At 34.5% G+C, this 21,237-nt stretch overlaps 2 protein-coding genes across 2 annotated transcripts; both read left to right on the top strand.

Moving 5' to 3' along the window:
• Window positions 1-1,032: 1,032 nt before the first annotated feature.
• LOC116176495 lies at window positions 1,033-2,181 on the top strand. Its single transcript, XM_031495102.1, has 6 exons — window positions 1,033-1,272; window positions 1,332-1,541; window positions 1,594-1,623; window positions 1,677-1,787; window positions 1,834-2,020; window positions 2,076-2,181. Exons 1-5 carry the CDS (start codon window positions 1,077-1,079, stop codon window positions 1,857-1,859), a joined length of 573 nt encoding a protein of 190 aa, XP_031350962.1. The 5' UTR covers window positions 1,033-1,076; the 3' UTR covers window positions 1,860-2,020; window positions 2,076-2,181.
• Window positions 2,182-6,124: 3,943 nt separating this feature from the next.
• On the top strand, window positions 6,125-9,675 carry LOC116165243. The gene is made up of 5 exons (XM_031479512.1): window positions 6,125-6,379; window positions 8,326-8,502; window positions 8,766-9,004; window positions 9,136-9,295; window positions 9,572-9,675. The coding sequence occupies exons 1-5, from the start codon at window positions 6,157-6,159 to the stop codon at window positions 9,673-9,675; spliced, it is 903 nt and encodes a 300-aa protein (XP_031335372.1). The 5' UTR covers window positions 6,125-6,156.
• The last annotated feature ends 11,562 nt before the right edge of the window (window positions 9,676-21,237 follow it).

Genomic DNA, 21,237 nt, shown 5'->3' with positions numbered 1-21,237 from the left:
ATTCAAGGAACTTTTTTACACAAACTTTCTGCAACTCAGCAAGGTGAAATATCGAAAAATCTTAAAGATTGTAATAATTTTATTGTATGTGAATTTTCTAATAGAAAAGCTAGATCTTTACAACATTGTGCACGTTTTAAAGCTGTAGAGTTTAGATTGTTATTATTATATACAGGACCTGTTGTATTTAAGAAATTTCTCAAACCTGATTATTATTATAATTTTTTAAATCTGTATATTGCAATGCGAATATTGAATAGTGAGGATTATGGTACATCTACAGATATGTTGGTATATGCAAAAGCTCTTTTGGATGCCTTTGTTAAGGACAGCGGAAGAATATATGGCCCTGATTTTATATCATTTAATGTTCATAATCTTCTTCATTTAGTAGATGATGCTGAAAGATTTGGGCCTGTACATAATTTTTCAGCTTTTGATTTCGAAAATTATATGCAGATACTTAAAAAGTTAGTAAGGAAACAAGATAAACCTATTCAGCAAATAGTTAAGCGTGTGTCTGAACGAATATCTTGCAAGATGATCTATCCTCAATTTTTTATGGAGTATCCCCAGTTTTTAAATGAGCATTCAAAGGGTCCTCTGTTAAGACATTGTTGCTCACCACAATTTATGATTGCAAAACTTAAAGGTTACACGTTTAAATTAAATTTAAGGGATTGTTATGCTTTGTTAAATGATAAAAATTTAATTAAAATTTGTAATTTTGTTACTCTTGGAAATGCCATTTGTGCCATTGGCCAATCTTTCACAAAAATTCGACCTTGGTTTAATAGACCTTGTTCATCGGAATTAGTGGGTGTGTGGTGTATCAATATAAACCATTTTAGTAATCTAAAAATGTATAATATCAGTGATATCCGTTGTAAGGTAATGATATTACCATATAATGATAATGAATATATTGCAACTGCTTTGTTACATTTGTAAGATATTGGATGTAAAAATTCACAAGGAAAATTACTAACTTGTCAGTTTTATTAATACTTACATCTTTTTGCTACATTTAGTATTATTTATTATGTATATTATAGTATTAACTTCTGGTTGGCAACATGCAGTGGTGTGTAGTGTTTTTCCATTTTGACAAAACAATTGAAGTAGTACCGGAACATTGGGTGTTCGATGATGACAACACCATATGCCATTTTCCACCTGTCAAAGGTTTTAGACTTTATGAAATTATTAAAAGTGGCACTTCTCCAAAAGAGGATTGGAAGGTGTATGATGTCAATATGTTAGCAAAATATGGTTTGTATTAGTTTTGGTTCCCAATCACAAAATTTTGTTAATCTACATTTAATTTTTAGATGATTTTACATATGCCCAAACACAATGTGAAGCAGCTAGAAATGGGAAGAAAATTTTCAGCCAAAAAACAAAGACAATGCTTGATGGCATGGATGGAAAAGGACAGAGAATACGTAAACCTAATACAAAATTTAGTGAGTTTATGAACATTAATACAGATGACGAAGAATTAAATACTAATATAACATTTCCAACATTTAAAGGATCTAGTATGTATACACATTCCCCTATCTAAAAATTATTAACTTGATTGATTTTTAGATCCGAAAGAGTGCAAACAAAATACAGCAGGTAATATTGTGCTTTAAACTTCCGAGTTTGTATTTCATTGTTTCACATTTTAGATAACAATAAAGTAACAGAGAATGTCCCAGAGGATTTCTATACAGAAAGTGATAATGTATTAGAACCCTATACAGCACAGAGTGAAACTAGTGAAACTTCACATCATTCCAGTGCGTATGTTTCCATGATTATAAATTTTATTTTTGTAATTTTCAGATATAATGGATAATAATTATTTTTAAGGCTCTGAAGTTTTCATTGGTAGGAGGAGAAACGGCAAAAGATATAACACGAAGAATATTATATTTAATGTTAACAAATGATGTGGCAAAACTGTATAGTTTTGACGGAGCAAAAGGAAAATTAAAATTTAAATCTTTGAAACTGTATCATTTGTTATTAGGTAAGTTATAGCAATGCATTTTTAACTCATATTTCTCTTTACCTATGTTTTACAGCATCAATTCGGAAGAATCAAAAAACGCATGACGCAACAGAAAGCGACATACTACCAGAAATCAGGCAGTGGCTGGCACAAGCAAAATTTAGGAAACAAAAATAATTTTATACTTTATTTTTGTTTTAAATACTTACAAAATAAAATCCATTTTATTGAAATCTTTTGAGTAATGTATGTACTCGTAGAAAACCACAGGTGCACCCTTTTTAAATTATAGTAAGCTATTTAAATTTTGTTTCAGCCTTTGGTTAAATTTGTACCTTTGTAAATAAGAAATTTGTTAATATTTACAAAGGTACAAATTGTACTGAAAGCTCTAATAATATGTAAGTAGGTCATCAAAATCAAAATGCAGGTTTAAATGTTTATGGAATATTAAGAAATATTTGGAACAATATGATATAAATGTATTACAAACATTATAACAACATTATCAGAAAGTATGCCAATATTATGATAGCATTTATACATGTTTTACAAATATTTAAAAAATATTTTAGTAAATGTGTAGAAAATATTAGAAGTGGGACATCTAGATGTTTCCTAAATGTTTTGAAAAGGTTTCGAGGCAAATGTTAAATATTCTACCAATATTTCATAGATTTGAACAAAATCTTTATTATATGTTATAGATATGTTGGTGTGCTATGTGGGATTGGATGGTCTGTGCTCTGCATTTTGCGTGAAATTCTGTTTTCTGGATATCCTTACATCTTTATTCAATAACAAACGATAAATAAAACGGATAAAACCACATTGATTAGTGTGTAGTGTAGTGTACATTTGTGTACTAAATATTTGAGCTGCAAAAGCAATAATGGCGGATGAGGTAAGTTTTAAGTAATATTAAAATGTTCTACTCTACAAAAATTTGCGTTTATGCGTACAAATGAAATGTACAGTACAACTGCACAAGGTACTGCCTACAAAATTAGATACCTAGATGTAGATTTTTATCAAATTCTGGAATAATTTTTTATAGGTTAGAAATTCTTGTGATACATAATCTGTTTTAGATTGCAGTAGGTAATTAAGTTTATGATCAGATTGAACCACAAAAGACCTACTGGGAAATGCAACTACCTATGTAGAATATAATAATAATAACAATTGAACTATTCGGAAGCAAATAACTACATTAACAATCTCGCTCAAGTTTTGTTTAATAGCATTGCCCGATTTTGAGTCTAACTATAACTCAAAATTTAGAAATACAATAACGACTGTAAAGGGTGCGCGGCATTATAATTTGTATGTTGAAAGAGGGTAAAACATTTTTTTAAATTTTTAATATGTCCTGATTTTGTCGTTATAAACTCGTATTATAAATTGTTCTTAAACATCATACAACACAACTATGCAGAAAATGCGATCATAAATTAGTTGTGGATTCAGCACAGCTTTTATTTGATGAAAAAAATTCGAGACAACAAAAAGAGTTCGTTGCACGGCACAGAAGTTCCCCTGTAAGAATAGCAAATGGTGGTCCAGAACTCATTTTTGATCGGACAGTGCTCTACTTGCACGTTTTGTTGTATGATGTTTACGTTCTATCACCACCAAATCGTGTGGCAATACCGCATACAACATACAAATTATAATGCTGCAGCCTACATTTAACCGATGCAGTCCCAACAAAACAACTATGTTCCTAGTCCAATCTGGCGCTGATTAACTAGTTTGAATTTTATTTAGAGAGTTCCAATTCCAAGAAGGAAGCCATATTCAAAAATGACTCTTAATTACCTAAAACGATGCATTAAGAAAACTTCTCAAATAAGGTCGAAACCAACTGATTCGTCATTACCAAGTACTTCAGCCTCGACTTCAGCAATACCTCATGTACCATCTAGTTCAGGTCATTCGTCTCCTACTTTAATTGTCGATGATGGTGACAGTTCTAGTTCTAGCCTCGGTTCTAGCTCTACTAGTGACGTTTCTGTGAGACATTCGATTTCCATAAATAGTGAAGAGACAATTTTATTTAATGATTCTTCTATAAACTCTAATTTTAATTTTCGGAATAAACTGTGTGAATGGGTTGTGAAATCTCATACTCCTCAGTCACATGTTACAGATCTCTTAGGTATTTTGAAGAAAATCACTGATTTAAATGAAGTGCGAAATCTACCCAATGATTGTAGAACGTTGATGAAAACTACACAACAAAAAAATATTACCACCTTTGAAGGTGGTTGTTACTTTGGAATTAAAAATGGTATAATTTATATTTTAAATAAATTTAATATGGAGAAGGTTAATATAATTAAATGCGATATAAATGTTGATGGTTTACCCCTAACAAAAAGTTCCAATTCGCAGTTTTGGCCTATTCTTGGATACATAAATGTCTCTAATGTAGAAGCAGCTGAACCATTGGCAATTGGGGTATATCATGGCCATAAAAAACCTAATGCTGGAGAGTTTTTAAAACAATTTGTGGAAGAGGGCATGGCTCTAGAAAAATCAGGCGTCGAATTTAAAAACAGAATTGTGCCATTTATGTTTTCAAAATTTATATGTGATGCTCCTGCAAAAAGCTTTATTTTATGTATTAAAAATCATAATGCATACTCCAGTTGCACAAAATGTACTACTGAAGGAACTTTCTTTAAAAACCGAATGACATTCCCAGAACGGTCTGCTACTTTGAGAACAGATGCCAATTTCAGAGCTAATATTTATGAAGATTTTCACACTGGAAAAACCCCATTGGAAAAATTAAACATTAACATAATTCGTCAGTTTCCGCTTGATTACATGCACTTAGTTTGTTTAGGTGTTGTAAAACGTTTGTTATCATTCTGGATTAAAGGCAATATAGCGATTAGGGTTAATCGGGATGATTATGAAATCATTAATTCGACATTGCTTAACTTAAGAAATTATATACATCCAAAGGACTTTGCCCGAAGGCCACGAACTATGGACGAATTGGACAGATGGAAAGCTTCCCAACTAAGGCAGTTTTTACTTTACACAGGCCCTATTGTTTTAAAAGATAGGATACATGATGACCAGTACACCCATTTTATGACGCTCCATTGTGCAATACGTATTTTAACATCGCCAACTTTATGTACAAAATATAATGATTATGCAAAGCAACTTATGCATTATTTTGTTGAGAATTATGGAATGCTGTATGGTAACGAATATGTTACTCACAATGTCCACAATCTCATTCATTTGTCAGACGATGTTTTAAAATTTGGCAGTTTGGACAACTTTAGTGCCTTCAAATTTGAAAACCACATGTCGGAGATAAAAAGAATGTTACAAACTTGCAATCGCCCACTTGAACAATTTATAAACAGGACTCTGGAAAAACGATCGTATTTAACAACACATAATAAGTCTCCTGAAATAGAATTTTATAAGAAATTGGACGTACATTACGAACCTCTTCTTAACAATGAGCTGGTAGAATCGTATCAATGTTTTAAATATGGAAATATGTTCTTGGGAACCGCAGACAATCTGTGCTTCTGTAACCTTACGGATGGATCAATAGTGAAAATTGTCAGGATTCATAAGAAAATTGAAACAAGTGAAGGGTTCATTATTTTTAAAAAATGTGATCATTTACAAGAATATTATTCAAAGCCATGTTCTTCAACTTTGTTTAATTGCGGTATTGTACAAACAGTTTCTCATACATTACAAATCGCCCATATCAACAATATTAGGACAAAATTACTAAATTTTGACAATATATTAATGTCCATTATTCATAATAAGGAATAGGTTTACAGGAATATTTAGTTTTGTTAATGTAAGACTTGCGTAGTATTATTATTATTTCAAATGTAGAATTTTAAATTTTATTTCATATCTATCTAAGTATGTATATGTAGGTAGATATCTAAATTTTTGTAGAGAAAATTCATACAGGTAATTTTTACTTTTTTATAAATATTTATACAGGTTATTCTTTTGTAGTTACCGTATTGCGTTTTGGGTTTTTTTTCGCAAGGCAAGGAATTCGTATCTGCTGCGCCCACAAAATGGTTGCAAAGAAAAAACGAGAAGGCATTTGTAGTTTGGCCGCCAACAAAAATTGAACGAAAGGCGCCATCATGACACGAATGGAGTCAGGTGCTGATTGGGTAATTTTTGATAATGTGAAGATATTTGGCAACTATCACAGCTACAAAGAAGCACTGTACCAAGAATCCAAAACCGCCAATTATTCCTCGGAATCGGAGGTGGACCTTGGACCCCGGAAAAGAAAACCCAATAGTAAATATATTGACAACAGCCTGTCATCTCCACCACCACTACCAACTGACCTAGATAGTGGTAAGTAATTTAATTTTTCATTCTTTGACAATATATATTGTCCTAAGTTGACCAAATCAGAAAAATTTAAATATCGCTTTGTCGATCAAGAAATAAGTCAATTGACTGATTTTGCATGACATTGGTGTGTTTTTGAAAAAGCAAGTGTTGTTATTAGCTGAATTTTGACGGGGGTATTATTTTCTGCAAAATTTTCCATTAATTGTAACGCCCCGTGTATATTCATTAGGTAGATTAGATAGGTTAAATTGTTTTCTTTTGTTTAGTCAATATAGTAGATACTTTAGCGTAGGTTAGAATATAGATTTTACGGAATTCGAAAAAAAAAGGGTCCGGCAATAACATCACACGTGTGTCCACCGGTCATGGGACAGTTACGTTAAAACCAATAAGACAACATAAACAACTCCGTGTCAGCATTTCTGAGTAAATCGACCTGAACCAGAAATATAAAGTGTCAGATCTAGGCGGGTATGTATTAGACTTTGCTATTGGGGGCGTCAAGAGGTCCTTTGTCGCTTAATTAATCCTCCAATTTTTGGTTGCTATTTATTACCGAAACTAACAGGGCTCATTTATACTATGTCCCATATATAATTCGAATCGAACCGTATCGATCGCTAACAACGGCGATTCCTGGAAAAGGGAATTTTTTTTTGTGGTAAAGCGGACGGAGAATTGTAATTTAATTTGAACCAATCAGGGCGATTCGGCCTCAAGGAATTCAAAGTTAATTGGAGATTTTGGGGCGCGTGGTAAAATTCGGGCGTGTCAAAAGGAAAATCACAGGGGGATAGTTTGAAAGTAAAGAGGAGAATTATCGCGGCGATCGTGGAAGTCACCACGCCGCCGATAATATAGGTTTTGCTTAATTTTTCCGGTGAAGTACAGACGCCGGGAACTATTTGGTGAATGTCAGAAAGTGGCACATCGCGAAGGCGCTACCCTGTACCTCAATTAAATTGTTAAGTTCCGCGTCCGGCAAAGGGTTTTGGTACGGGTCGAGGTATAAATAAATTGGTTAAGAAGTGATTAGTAAAGGGCGGTCGATACGGTGAGAATCGGTGATTTTAGTGCGGTAAAGGTGCTCACTGGAAATCGTTTCGAGCATAAGCAATAAGTGTCGACTTTTCCCCGGACCACCGGGGTAACCACTATTTACTTGCCCATGATCACACCGACAATAGGCAACGCATTGTATTTCATCGTAACCAAACGACGCGACGGGCCCAGAAGATAACGCGAGTTAAGAGGTCAACCAATTCGCTGATTCCAACTGCAGGATTGGTCAAGGTTAGTTATAAGTTCGTTATTAAGTTCATGTCTGTAGATTTACGTAGGATTAGGTATGTGTATATTTCATTAATAGGTGGATTTTTTGCTTTATAATAAGAGTTTCAACGGTAGGGTGGCCACCTATTTTTTTTTATTATATCTCACTAGGAGGTATTTCTAGCAAATAGAGTGGTTTTTTTGTAAGAAATCCTGGAAAGGAAAAGCCTATTCGGTGACCAATTCGTATTTTAATTGTCAGTCAATATACTGGTTAATTTTGCCTAGTGTTTGTTGGTTTTTTTTTGAACAAGTAAATATACCCACCTAGAAGGAGTTTAAAGGAGTTCGTACGACGAATCCGGGAGAGGTTTGCAGTAAGCATCCCGGAAAGCAAGAGGGATTGTAGTGTATCTGAGCTAGTCGATGGTAATAAATATAATAGTAATTGTTGCATCCCACTAAATCTGACAAAAGAACGCAAAATTTAAGTTCCAAGTCCCAATAAAGAATTACAACCCTTTAAGGGAATTAAGCCCCAAAAACAAACAACCCGTTACATAATACACACTGTGTTTATTTACTGCTTATTTACGCTGTAGCAACTAGTGACACAATAGTGTTTTTCACTTCACTAATTAAACTTTATGGTGTTATTGTAAATTATGTTTTAGAGAACGAAGCAACTGGCAGTCAACTACATACTGCTCATGATAGTGAGTACTCTGATGGCCCTTCAGAAGCAAGTACTGTCCAAAGCACTGCACATGAGGAGGAGGCTACAGTGATTGAGTATACCGCAGTAGAGGACATACCCATTCTTTATGACGTAACACCACCCACCACTACAGGTATAGATTTCCTACTATTGAATGATTAATTATAAATTTGGCCATTAATTTAAAAAAATGATTAAGGGGCAACATTATTAGTCCATGGCGTGTTACAGGTCATAATAGTATTGTCATTACCACTTGATGTTTATAAGACAAAAGTCAGCACCTTAATGTATAAGACCATAAAGTTCTCCACCTATATTTTTTGGTGGAAAGCACGGTATATCACCGTGGTGGAAAATAAAGAAAATATTTTTATTTTTAATGTATTGTTTTAGGCACCGATAAGCAAAAAATAAGTGATTTTGAACACGCATTGCTAACTGAAATGCGTGAAATAAAAGCAACGTTGGATGTAATGTCCATTCGATTACGGCATATTGAACGACGTTTAGAAGTAAACGTACAACTCGATCGCATCGAACCCAACCTCTTTACTGATTTACCATGTAAATCTTTACAAGAAGTAACAGATTTAGAGGCAAAACTGGAAGATGATAAGATTTTCCAAAAACTGGTAAATATTTTTAATTTTTAAACAAAAAATTCAGTTTATTTTGGTTATGATGCAGTTTACTTTGAATAAAATGTAAATTATACCTGAGTATACATATGTGTACCTATCATTTGTAATTCTTGTTTTTCCAGATCACTATCTTGAAGTATGTAGGCGGTTCGAACGCAAAATATTGTGTGACAAATTGTTTGAAAAAAATATTTTCAAATATAGTAGGACAATTTTGCAGTTGGACAGGGCAGAAAGGAAACTTTAAGGTTGCGGATTTGAAATTAATAATGGCAATTAGAGGTAAAAATACATTTATTTTTTAATTTTTAACAATGTTTTATTATATTGCATTAAGTACCTAGATGACAGTTAATAGGTCATATTTTAACGCCAGAGAGAAATCTGATTTTTTCAAAATTTTTCAAAAACCAACAAATCCTTCAGATGCTGATGTTATAGGTTCCTCCTCTGCTATGTTTTCCACATCTTACAATTCTTATTGACAAAAGTTAAACTTTCACAATTTCATTCTTTGTCCAATTGGCCTTTTACTTACTTTTTTATTTTTGGTTACAGAAGCAGTAAGAGCCACTTTTGCCCTGACGGACGCGGATTACCAAAGTTATGTGCAAGTATGGTTTCAACATGCGAAAACAAGGCATCTGCGCGAAACAAAATAATTTGGCATTGTAAATATGTACTATTTCATAATTTTAAGGTTCATTTCTTTTTATTTCATACAATATATTTTTAATGCATTTGGTACATTATTTATATACCTTGCAGAAAATATTCCCAAAATGTTTAAATGTAATGTTTATGCAAGTTTTTTTTTGAGAGAATGTATTGAAGTCGTCAATTACATATTTCAGGAATATGATTTCTGTACTTATTGCAGAAAAGTTATATGTGCAACATTGATTTCACGTTACTTTTTGAATGTTACCTAAACAGTTAGTAACCTCTCAGAAACATTGCTTAAACATTGCTTATTCATTTCGTTTGTAACATTGAATTCTTCAACCTTTCGGTAAGGGTTTAGAACGTTATGGTAACCTCCCTAAAAGCTCACATCTAATTGATTTGAAATGTTGCATTTAATTATGTGATGTTTCTATAATATTGTGATAACATTTTCTTGTTTACTGGGAAACTAACATGGCTGCTTATTTGAATATTCTCGCTTAAGGCTAGACAGTACATGATTTTCACGTCAGAACGGAGTATGTAAAGTTGCCTATTATAATACACATTTTCTATCTGTATAAAACGAGCAGCGCGTGCGGCCGAATCGGGCCCGTATGCGCGATAAGTGTAAACTTATCACCAGATTGCTGATTCCTTTGAGGTTGCCAATTATAAATGAGGAGCAGACTTGCAAAACGCAGTTTGTCCAAATTTTAAATTTTTCAACTGAAGGTGGCGTTGCAATATACACTTGAATCTCTATCGTTTCATATAATATTGGATGTCCAAATCGCATTATGTCCCACTTGAAATGTGTTGTGAAATTCACTTGGACATGCAAAATGCATTTAGTCCATCGACATTAGACAAACAAATAGCATTTTGTCCGTGAGACGAACAAAACGCATTCAGTCCAGCCGTAAACACGCTGTTTTTATAACCTAACAGTTAGGTTACTGCTCTTAGTGTCGTTTCGGTTTATTTTGCAGTATTGTGTGTTTAGTTTGCATCTTTTTCGCAACGTTTCAATTACAATGGAATCTGCAGATGGGGAGCATATTGTTGGTGATTGTGACCGTGGTAGCCGGAAACGACAAGCAAATTTAACATCCAGGGAGAGAAAGAAGCAAGTCAGATATTCAAACCATGATCCTGATTTACAACAATTTAATATAGTTTGTAATCATAAGAATAATCCAAAACTGCAGTGTGGGCAAGTAGGGCGAGATGATATACTTAAACTTCGGGAAGTTTTTTACAAAAATCCCAATAAAGTTATTCAAGATGGAATATTAGCCAGTAACATTGAGTTGGATATCCCTAAACGAAAAAGAGCTCGCAAATCTGATGGAAAACCGCACTCCTTGTCTGCAAAATATCATGTAAGTATAAAAGTACATACGTCGTTTTTGATAAAAGACTCCATGTTTTGAGTCTTACATACGTCGTGTTTCATCAACAATTTGGTGCAACCATTTTTTATGTTGGAAAGAATATTAAAGTTCTCGAGCTTTTGTTGATCTTTTACTGCTTTTTTCACTTAGTAGGTGTGTTATATTCGAATTTTTACAGGTACCTATATATCAGTCGACAAAAAGTACAAATTTGTCAAAAGTTTGTAATGGCTGTATACAACGTTTGTCAAAGGAGACTAAACACAATTTGCAAGAAACTCCAGGCTGGGGAGGAAATTATTTATAAAAGAAAAAAGAGGAGGCGATAGACGAGCTTTTAAGTTTGTAGACAAATTGGATGCTGTAAAGTCGTTCATTAGTCAATTACAAGGAAAAGAGAGCCACTATGGAAGACAGAAGTCTCGACGGATCTACATATCTTCGGAGTACAACATTTCTATTCTTTGGCAGTTATATAACAAAAACTCACCAGAAGGTTTAAAAGTGAATTACAAGTACTTCAGTCGGGTGTTCAGTAAATATTTCAATATTGGATTCGGCAGTCCTGCTACTGATGTTTGTAGCTATTGTGTAAGAACACAAACCAAAATAAGTATGTCTCAAAGCTCTTCTGAAAAGCAGAAAATATCCACTGAACTGAAAGTACACAAATTTCGTGCCACACAATTCCATAAGTTAATGAAAACTGAAGTGCCTAATACAGTTTCGTACTGCTTCGACTTACAGCAAGTTCAGGTATTGCCAAAAGTACCTATTCAAGAGGCATTTTACGCTCAACAGCTGTCAATATATTTTTTTTGCGTTACCAAACTCAATTGTCAAGAACCAATATTTTACACGTGGATGGAACACCAAGCAGGAAGGGGGGCTACTGAGACATCATCTGCCATTATTGATTTTTTAAAAAGAACTGAATTTCCTGAAGATGCGACGAAGATCCGTTTTTTTGCCGACGGCTGTGGGGGGCAAAACAAAAATAGTCACGTCATACATGCTTTGATGTTTTGGCTCCATACGTCAGGCGAAAAAATAAAGGAAATAGAAATTATATTTCCGATCAGAGGTCACTCTTATCTTCCTGCCGATCGAATCTTTGGACGCATCGAAAAAATATTAAGGTCCCACAGTCTCATAAAAACTCCAGACGCATATTGGGAATTGTACACTAAAGTGGGCGAGGTACGAAAACTTGGGTCTGATTGGAATCTGCTTGATGTAAAAAATATGCTGCAGTGGCTCAAAAAAGTGAATGGCATAAGTTCTTGCCGAAGATTTTTTATTAAAAAGAATGTTTCCGCCAACAATATTTTAGTGAAAAGTGAAGTACTCTATCGCACTGATACAAACAAATTCCAATCTTTACTAAAACCACGCACACGATTCGACCAGGTAGTCGTGCCATGGCTACCTTTGGGACATCAGATAAAGAAAAAAAAATAGACAGTTTAAAAAAATTATTAGAATCATTATCTGGAGAAAAGTGGAACAATGATCCAGAACTGGCATGGTTAGTTCCAATTTTTGAAGAACAACGTGAAGATGGGGAAATAGAAGCAAATGAAGAATGTGAATGTAACGACATGGAAGAGGTTAATTTCATTTAAAGTTTGTAAATAATACAAGTAAACGTTATCGACAATATGTTTGTTTCATTTCCAAATTTATTATACCCAGTGATCTGTTGGATGGACAATCAAAATGCTGTTTGTCAACTAGTGACCTGCAAATAGCATTTTGTCCAACAGTTTTTTTGAAATAGTAAAGCCACTTTGGCTTTTTCCAGTCTGCAAATTTAGTAATTTCTCATGCTATTTTTAATAGATTTTTTAATACCAAACGCAAGTCCGTAAGTAACTCGTATTGTACGTAGTAGTTTTTTGTCATTCCTGAAAATTTACAATTTTGGACAAAACGCGTTTTGCAAGTCTGCTCCTCAAATGATAAAGACACAATATCATCGAATTTTATTCAATGGTAATATTACACAGCTACGCTCCATCTAAAAAGAAAGCGGTTTCGTATGGATCATTATTCTTACATTACCTATCTATTTTAGCGTGGAATAGAAGTCTTTCGTTTCACTTTGCCATTCGGGTTATTTTTTGAATTGCTAATAGAACTTTGAATATTGTTTTGTGGATTCATAAAGTAGCAATAGTGTTTCCAAATCGAGTCAGACTGCAAAGGGGACTGATTAGTAATTAAATTTTTTTTTCTCTGTATTGTTACTAACGCTACTGGATTGTTATTTTGTTTTACTGGTATTATCACATTGTGATTCCGTGTTGCACTCTTCAGTATTTCGTGTCCATTGACATCCCTAAGTACAGACAACGAAGCAAAATACTTTTCGAATCATCTATTATCTAATTTGTGTGGATTTGGTAAAAATGGGAAGAAAATACGGACGACATCCATCAAAATCAACGAAACGTAAAAGCGTAACAATGAAAAAAATGCGTCAAGTCCAAATAGAAAAAATGAAAAATAGCTTTTCAGCGGCATCCGAATTCGTATTTGATAACTATAGTTCTGATGATTCAGAGAAAAGTAATGACAACTTTGTTAGGGGTAGTAGTCCTGATACTCAAGTGAATTGTGATGATATAGAAATGTGCACACAGGATACTGATAACAACTCAGATGACTTAGAAGAGTTGTTAGTAGAATTAGAATACAATGTTAGTGATGACATTCGCGAGGTAAAAAAGTCTACTATCACTGGACGGAGAATAGTAGATATTAAATATTTTTTTGAACAACTCCAATCTATAAACCATAAGGGCTTTAACTGTAGTTTGCGAGATGTAGATATTATCAAAGAGCGACGGATAGGATTTGTGAGTGTTATAACGACCAAGTGTAGAATGTGTAATGCAGAGGACGTAATATACACTGAGAACCCCGAGAGCAACGAATTGGATGTTACCTCGGCTGCAGTGTCAGGTAAATTTAAAACATACATGTGCCATAGTTACCCACTAATCAAATATATGATTAGTAGGTACATATTTCAAAGGGAATGTGAAACAAGTAAAAAGGTTTTCGCCCGAAGGCGCGTATTTTAGCGCATTTTCCATGCATTTATCAGTACTCGCTATGTTTTTCTTTATTAAAACCATCTGTGGTTAAAATTTCAAAGCAATATCTGAATAAATAAGATAGTTACACTGGGAAATCTACGCATTCGCGCATTTTATTTTTACAATATGCGATATGTTTGCTTTTACTAAAAGCATCTTTGGTTAAAATTTTAAAGAAATATCTCCATAAATAAGAGAGGTTGCGCGCATATCTGATTTTTACTACATGCGATATGGTTCAGTAGAAGTATATTCTGTGGTAAAAATTTTAACAGAATATATTAATAAATAAAAAAACTGATATTACGCAGTCTGTACATGAGCACATTAATCGTCAAGTTTTTCTTGGCTCAGATGCCAGAGCTATAATCTACCGAATTAAAAAAGAACGAACTAAATATATTCAAAACTGTAGGAGTAGTTAAGGCCTCGCACGGACGTATTGAGAAAGTGGCTGCAATAGCGCACACAACTTCGTTGGAAAATGCGCTATAAATGGAAAACCGTAAAGTAAACGCGCATTATTTGCAAAACATTAATATTGTTTTTGCATCGATTTTGTGCTTTGTGATTAGTGCATTGTATGTTGCTTTTCTATATCTTAGCAATGTCGATGCCATAAAATCACTACTTTTTTGCGCTTCTATAAGGTGGAAATATTTCATATAACAATGGATATTGCCCTGGTGTCCAAGAAGAAAGATTTAGCCTTCTGTTTGTGTTAAATAATGCCCTTTGAAATATGTACATAATTATCTAAATGGTTATTACCTTCTTTACACTGATTAATCAATTTTGTATTCGTCAGGTGTGATATCAATTGGCGGAAGTCATGCATGCTTAGACGAACTAAGTGCAACACTGAATATCCCTTGTATATCAAACAAAACGTTTTTGAAATACCAACATAAGATTTACACGGGGTTTTCGAATGTAGCTTGGGAAGAAATGATCGCTGCAGGTCAGGAAGAGGCACACATGGCCAGAGAAAAAGGAGAATTGGATAAAAACGGAGTTCCAGTTATAACTGTTTTGGTTGATGGCGCTTGGTCAAAACGTTCTTATAAAAATAATTACAATGCCCTGTCCGGTGTTGCATGTATTATTGGATGGAGAACTAAAAAAATAATATACTTTGGCGTAAAAAATAAATTTTGTTCAGTATGTGTTCGCCAAGAAAACACTAAACGTGAAATACCACACACCTGCTATAAAAACTGGTCCGCATCTTCTACAGCCATGGAATCAGGAATTATTGCTGATGGTTTTAAATGTTCAATTGATATGCACGGTTTGATATATGGAAAAGTTATAGCCGATGGTGATAGCAGCATGATGAGAAGGTTAAAAGATTTAGCCCCTTATGGACCGCAATACGTAATTCAAAAAATCGAATGCCGTAACCACATTTTAAGAAATTATTGTGCAAAAATAAAAGAGATGTCTAAAAAACCGAAAGTCGCTTTGAAAATCAAACAATTGTTGTTGAATAATTTATTAAGATTTCGGTATGCTGTAACGAAGGCTATCGAATATCGAAAATCCACTGACGGAGACTCAAATGAAAAAATTGCTTTTCTAAAGAACGATATTCTGAATGGCCCAAAACACATATTTGGCGACCACTCAAGTTGTGCTGCTTATTTTTGCAATGGTCCAAAAGAAAACGAAGTCAATATGTACGATACAATCAAAAATAGCCTTATTTTTGAAGACATGCAAAATGCAGTTAACAGGGTCGCTGTTAATGCTCCTAGCTTGATTGAAGACGTTGATACTAACATCGTAGAATCTTTCAATTCGGTAATTGCCAAGTTTGTGGCAGGAAAACGAATAAATTATTCCCAGCGAGGTTCGTACCAAGCACGTTGTGAAGCTGCAACGGGATCCTTCAATACGCATGGACTTTTTCATTGTCAGTTGCAAAAAAAGTTAACTTCATCCAGTCCTGGAAAATATACCAAACTGTTTGTGGAACGGAAGATACAACGTTATCAAAATGTAAAGAAGCGTTCACAAAATAAAATCGTGAAACCCAGAAGGCTATTTTGCAACGGTGACAAGGACCAAGATTATGGACCTCAAGCAAGTATGGAAGACATGGATGAGGGGATATATATAGTTAAAAAACAAGAATTTTTAACAGAATTGAAAAAAGAAATTCCTATTGACATTCAGCGTCTGACTATAGGCCAATCAAACAACCCCTTATGGAAGGTAATGAGATTAAAACGGTTAACGGCATCCAACTTTGGTAAAGTCGCAAAACTGAGACCAACAACGTCCACAGCCAATATTGTCAAGGCTCTTTTGTACCAGGGGGATTGGGGAAATACCGCTACTCAGTATGGAAATGAAAATGAGCAGCGAGCAATTCAAGATTTTGAACTGATCACTGGTTTAAAAGTATCTCCATGCGGCCTTTTTATTGACGAAAACAATTCTTTCCTTGCGGCATCACCAGATGGTTTAGTAAGTGATGAAGCACTACTTGAAGTCAAGTGTCCATACAATGCACGTTTCTCAACGCCAGAGGAAGCTACAAAAAATGGTACCATCAAATGTTTAACATTATCAAATGGAGACCTGCACCTCAAAGAAAACCACGACTATATGTACCAAATCCAAGGACAAATGCAAATATGTCAGAAGAAAATATGTTACTTCGTTGTTTGGACACCGCAACAAACATTTGATCAAGAAATAGTCAAAGACGACACTTTCTGGGCAAAAATGGTGCCGAAATTAACAGCGTTTTACGAGTTGGCGCTTTTGCCGGAATTGATCGATTCGCGTAAAAGTCGAGGTCATGATATTAGAAGCACAGCATTGGGTAACATAAGTGATTTTTCCTCGGATTTTACGAAGTAATTAAACGCAATGGTATACGCGATTACCAATCCATATATTACTTTTTTTTTTTTTAATAAACTTTTATTTTTTTTGTTTTCATGTAGGTATATGTTTTACTTATTTCCATATCATCTATCAAATTTGATTGAAGTGAATATTTTCCAAGCGTTCTACGATGTTTTAATCACTATTCGCTTCCGCTTTCTAATACAAAATTTGAGATTGCGCATGCGCAAAACAAATTTTTTGATACTGCATTAGTTTTACTTTTATTCGAAGTGCGTACATGTAAAATTTCATTTAAAGGTCTTAACAAATAAAAAATTTGAAATTGCGCATGCGCAAAACCAAATTTTGCACCTAGTCTTAGATTTGTCTTTATTCCAAATGCCTATGTATAACATTTCATTTAAATGTCTTCATAGATAAGAAAGTTGGCTTTGCGCATGCGCAAAACCAAAAAATTATCGGTATGCACGGAATCCTTGGACCAAACCATTTAAAATGAGTCCTATATCGCCCAAATCGGTGCAGTGGTGTAAAAGGAGTACGTGTGACGGACGGACGGACGAACGAACCACAAAGTGCAGCCAATAGCGATTTTTCACATTGAGGAAAATACGCTAAAAAAACACTTTTTCTATCCAAACTAAACTTGTAAACGGTGTAATTATTACCTATATCCAAAGTTATATTTATTTCGAACGAAGGTGGCATTATTTACCATCGAAATTGATTGAAAAATATTAATTTTGACACCTTTAGGGCGAAATACACAAGGTCATAAAAAATGCATACCATTTATCTCTCTGGCATTGTAACTTTTGCACTTTTTCCCACCGAAACTGTTGTAAATATAATGACTTCCAATATAATTTATAACGCATTCATTATTTATTTATTGAGGAAAGAACAATTAGAGATTTATAAGAATGAGTAGATACTAGTTTATGCAAATGACCTACATAACAATGAACAGTTTTCTAACCTCTCTTACCTATCGGCAGTAGCTTATTGACCATTTATAATTAATGTCTCCGGAGAAATATTGGCAGAGGACTTGATGTATTGTGGGCTGCCTATCCTCAACACTTAATTTTCGCGCTCACGAGGTAAACTTTTAAGTTGTTTTTCCAAGATAACTTATCTATACACGAAGTTGGAAACATTTCAAAAATTGCGATAAGTTTGTAATACTAAAACCTAGACAATAACGCCAGGAATATTTGTTTCCTTTTTTCTATTTCAAAATATGGCAACCCAACAGCCCTCCACGTTACCCCCAGAAAAAAATATTATTTCAAAACATTTTAATAAACCCCGGCGTTATTGTCTAGCTAAAGCATTCACCTTTCACTGGAATATTCGACCCCTTTTCCATCTTCCCTCAGAATGCAGATATCGTGGAACGAAATCAAGCGTTTTCGGGCGAAACGGTAAAGGTGTACTGTCCAGCCTTAAGTTTCCCGCGAGAATCTGTCACTCGGGGGCCACTCCGAGTGCACTAAGATCGTGATCGTCATGCAGGACACCTACGTTGTGTAATAACTGGGTTCTCAGCAGGCACTGAGGGTGTTTTATGGATAAGGAACACCAAAAGTAAAAATAAATAGCTGATTAAGTTTATATTGAATCTAATACCAATACGATTACAGAGTGACCCGCATAATGGTTTTGAGCGGCGCCCCTGCAGAGGGTATTAGGTGGTTCTATACTACTCCGGCATTTACCTTACGAATTAGGAAAACTGCAGGAAAACCTAATTCGGAGTAGTCTTATAATAAACCTCTAATGTACAGCACTTTTGAGCCCTCTCGAAACCGGGGTAAATACTACAAACACGCTATGAGTAACCAAAATGGAATCGAGACATTCTCCAGGTATTACAACACATACATCAGGCAAAACTAAGAAGTGTTAAATATACCTCGCCGGGCGGGAGGATTACCCAGGCCCTGTAGACATGGGCTAAAGTTGTTTGGTTCGGAACGAGTGAAAATGTTAGTGTTAGGTTCATCAAGGCCCGTATAAACTTGAATAACTCGATCCCCTCTAAACAAGCACACTTCCCTCTTGATTACTCCAGTCCCAAATAAGCAAATATAATGAAATGCAATGAAATAATCAAGAGTGACTAAAAAGCACAATACGCAAATATGTACACATGCAAGTATGTACAGCACAGATACAGCCCTACCGACAATGAAACATGACTGCCAATACCAACAAAGGTTACACATTAAGAGGTACAAGTGATTGAATCCAGTAAGTACATAAGTAAAGAGTTACAATCTACATTCAAGTTATACACATTTATAGATTAACTGAATAAAGGAAATACCTCACCTGATTCAAAAAAGCAAAAGCACACAGTTAAGGTATAACAAAATATTTCAAGACAAGCCGTACTTTACACTTCAGCCGGTTACAAGACAAAGACCATGAACACACATGTCAAATCCTATTTATTGAACAACCCAAGCCATTCGGTAATTTGATCTGCTAATACCCCTAAAAACCACCCGAAAAAAAATTCTCAAAGAAGGATTTGCGTAAATCGCAACATTCCTACACTCAAAATGTGTGATTCTCCCATAAGCTCAATAATAAATTTGGGAAAAATGGCGGAAATGAGCATATGGCCACACTGTCTTTATAGAGTCACTGTAATATGGGTACCGACAGCGGGCATTTACGAAAACTGGAGCGGTAGATCCACGATGGTAAATGTCGGTAAACATTTGATGATGACTGATTAGATGCGGTAACTTTGGTGCATGCCTGTTTATAGAACAATGCTTTTGTGTAAATGTAGCGCATAAATTTATAAACATATAGAGTAGGAAACAAAGATAGAGGACACATACGCTATAACACAAACGTTTGTATTGATCATTGAGAGCTCAATGGTTTTGATAGAACATAACCCACGGTTACATACTTAAGTTGAGAGGAGAAAAGGTAAACTTTAGTAACTGCACTAGTTCCACAAACAGAACACCCTTCCCCATGTCAAAGGGTGCTGATAAATTATTAAACACAATGGAATAAGTTTCAATCTATAAAATGAACTAAAAATGCCGAAAATTACGATTTTTAGAAATAAACAGATAGTTTCATCTGTCAAATCGCTACAGCGTTGCTGTCGTGACACACTAATTATCTTAAATTTTCTTATTAGGCCGTTTAATTTCAACTTATAATAGTTTGTTTTTCACCACCTTTATAAATATTTAAAAATCCATTTAGATCCTTTCTAATATATCTATTATTAATATTAATTAAAAAATGGTCTCGCGAAATGTGACAAGTTCGCTTCCTGCAATATTTACAAACACGACGACATTATGGCGCGTTTTGATAAGCATCAAGGAATCTCTATCTTTATTTCTTACTCTGAGATAAACATCATATACCTACAAGGCTACATTAGCATATACTTACTACCATGAAAGTGTTTCGTAAGATCTAAGGTTTCGAATATAACAAAAAATGTACACAACGGAAGTCCTCTTGATAATTATTGAAGGAAAGCCAAAAAGATTGCAAAGTGAGGTTACAACTCTTGCACCTTTTTTTAGTGGCGCGCGTGGACCAACCAGATGAATACACTCCAATTAGTGATCCATTCCGTTAATGTGATCGGTACATATGGTAATAAAAGAACACTCTAAAATAATTACCTATCACATTTTCGAACGCTACGGTATATATACCGGGATCTACAGCTCCAATTTTTGTAAATGCCCCATAAATATATTACACAAATAGGCCTTCTAACCACCTCCATAACAGTGACTACTAAGCCGTGGACTTGAATTTGCTTGGAAGTGGCTGACAAATAGAAATTACCGTTAACAGGTACAATACACGTACAGGACCACAAAAACTTAAGCCGGATTTATAGTTCCGTAGCCGTAAGAACGTAAGAACGGAACCGTAAAATCTTACGTTAACGAAAATTATACGATTTATAGTTACCGTAGTGGTAAGAGATGAGCTGGCGCATTAGTGCGAAACGAGATCTGTCATTGTATGTCATCTGTCAGTAAGAGTAACGTGCATTTCAAAATAATAATAACCAACAAAGTGTCAATAATTATTGTAAATAAACGAAACGAACGTCAGGATAAACTCAACTGTTTGAATTATCCGAGTACTGCCGACGACAAACGCGTTAGCACGATTTACCGTAAGAAATACG

This window comes from Photinus pyralis, unplaced genomic scaffold, assembly GCF_008802855.1.
Source record: "Photinus pyralis isolate 1611_PpyrPB1 unplaced genomic scaffold, Ppyr1.3 Ppyr1.4_LG1, whole genome shotgun sequence".
Classification (NCBI taxonomy): Eukaryota; Metazoa; Arthropoda; class Insecta; order Coleoptera; family Lampyridae; genus Photinus; species Photinus pyralis.
This window is presented reverse-complemented; position numbering and strand designations above follow the sequence as displayed.

Excerpts from the sequence above, each read along its gene's own strand:
- LOC116176495 (XM_031495102.1), top strand. The coding sequence starts at position 1,077 with ATGCAGTGGTGTGTAGTGTTTTTCCATTTTGACAAAACAATTGAAGTA. Across the intron at positions 1,542-1,593 it reads TCCAACATTTAAAGGATCTA|ATCCGAAAGAGTGCAAACAA; the intron begins GTATGTATACAC and ends ATTGATTTTTAG. Across the intron at positions 1,788-1,833 it reads TGAAACTTCACATCATTCCA|ATATAATGGATAATAATTAT; the intron begins GTGCGTATGTTT and ends TGTAATTTTCAG.
- LOC116165243 (XM_031479512.1), top strand. The coding sequence starts at position 6,157 with ATGACACGAATGGAGTCAGGTGCTGATTGGGTAATTTTTGATAATGTG. Across the intron at positions 6,380-8,325 it reads ACCAACTGACCTAGATAGTG|AGAACGAAGCAACTGGCAGT; the intron begins GTAAGTAATTTA and ends ATTATGTTTTAG. Across the intron at positions 9,005-9,135 it reads ATAAGATTTTCCAAAAACTG|ATCACTATCTTGAAGTATGT; the intron begins GTAAATATTTTT and ends TTGTTTTTCCAG.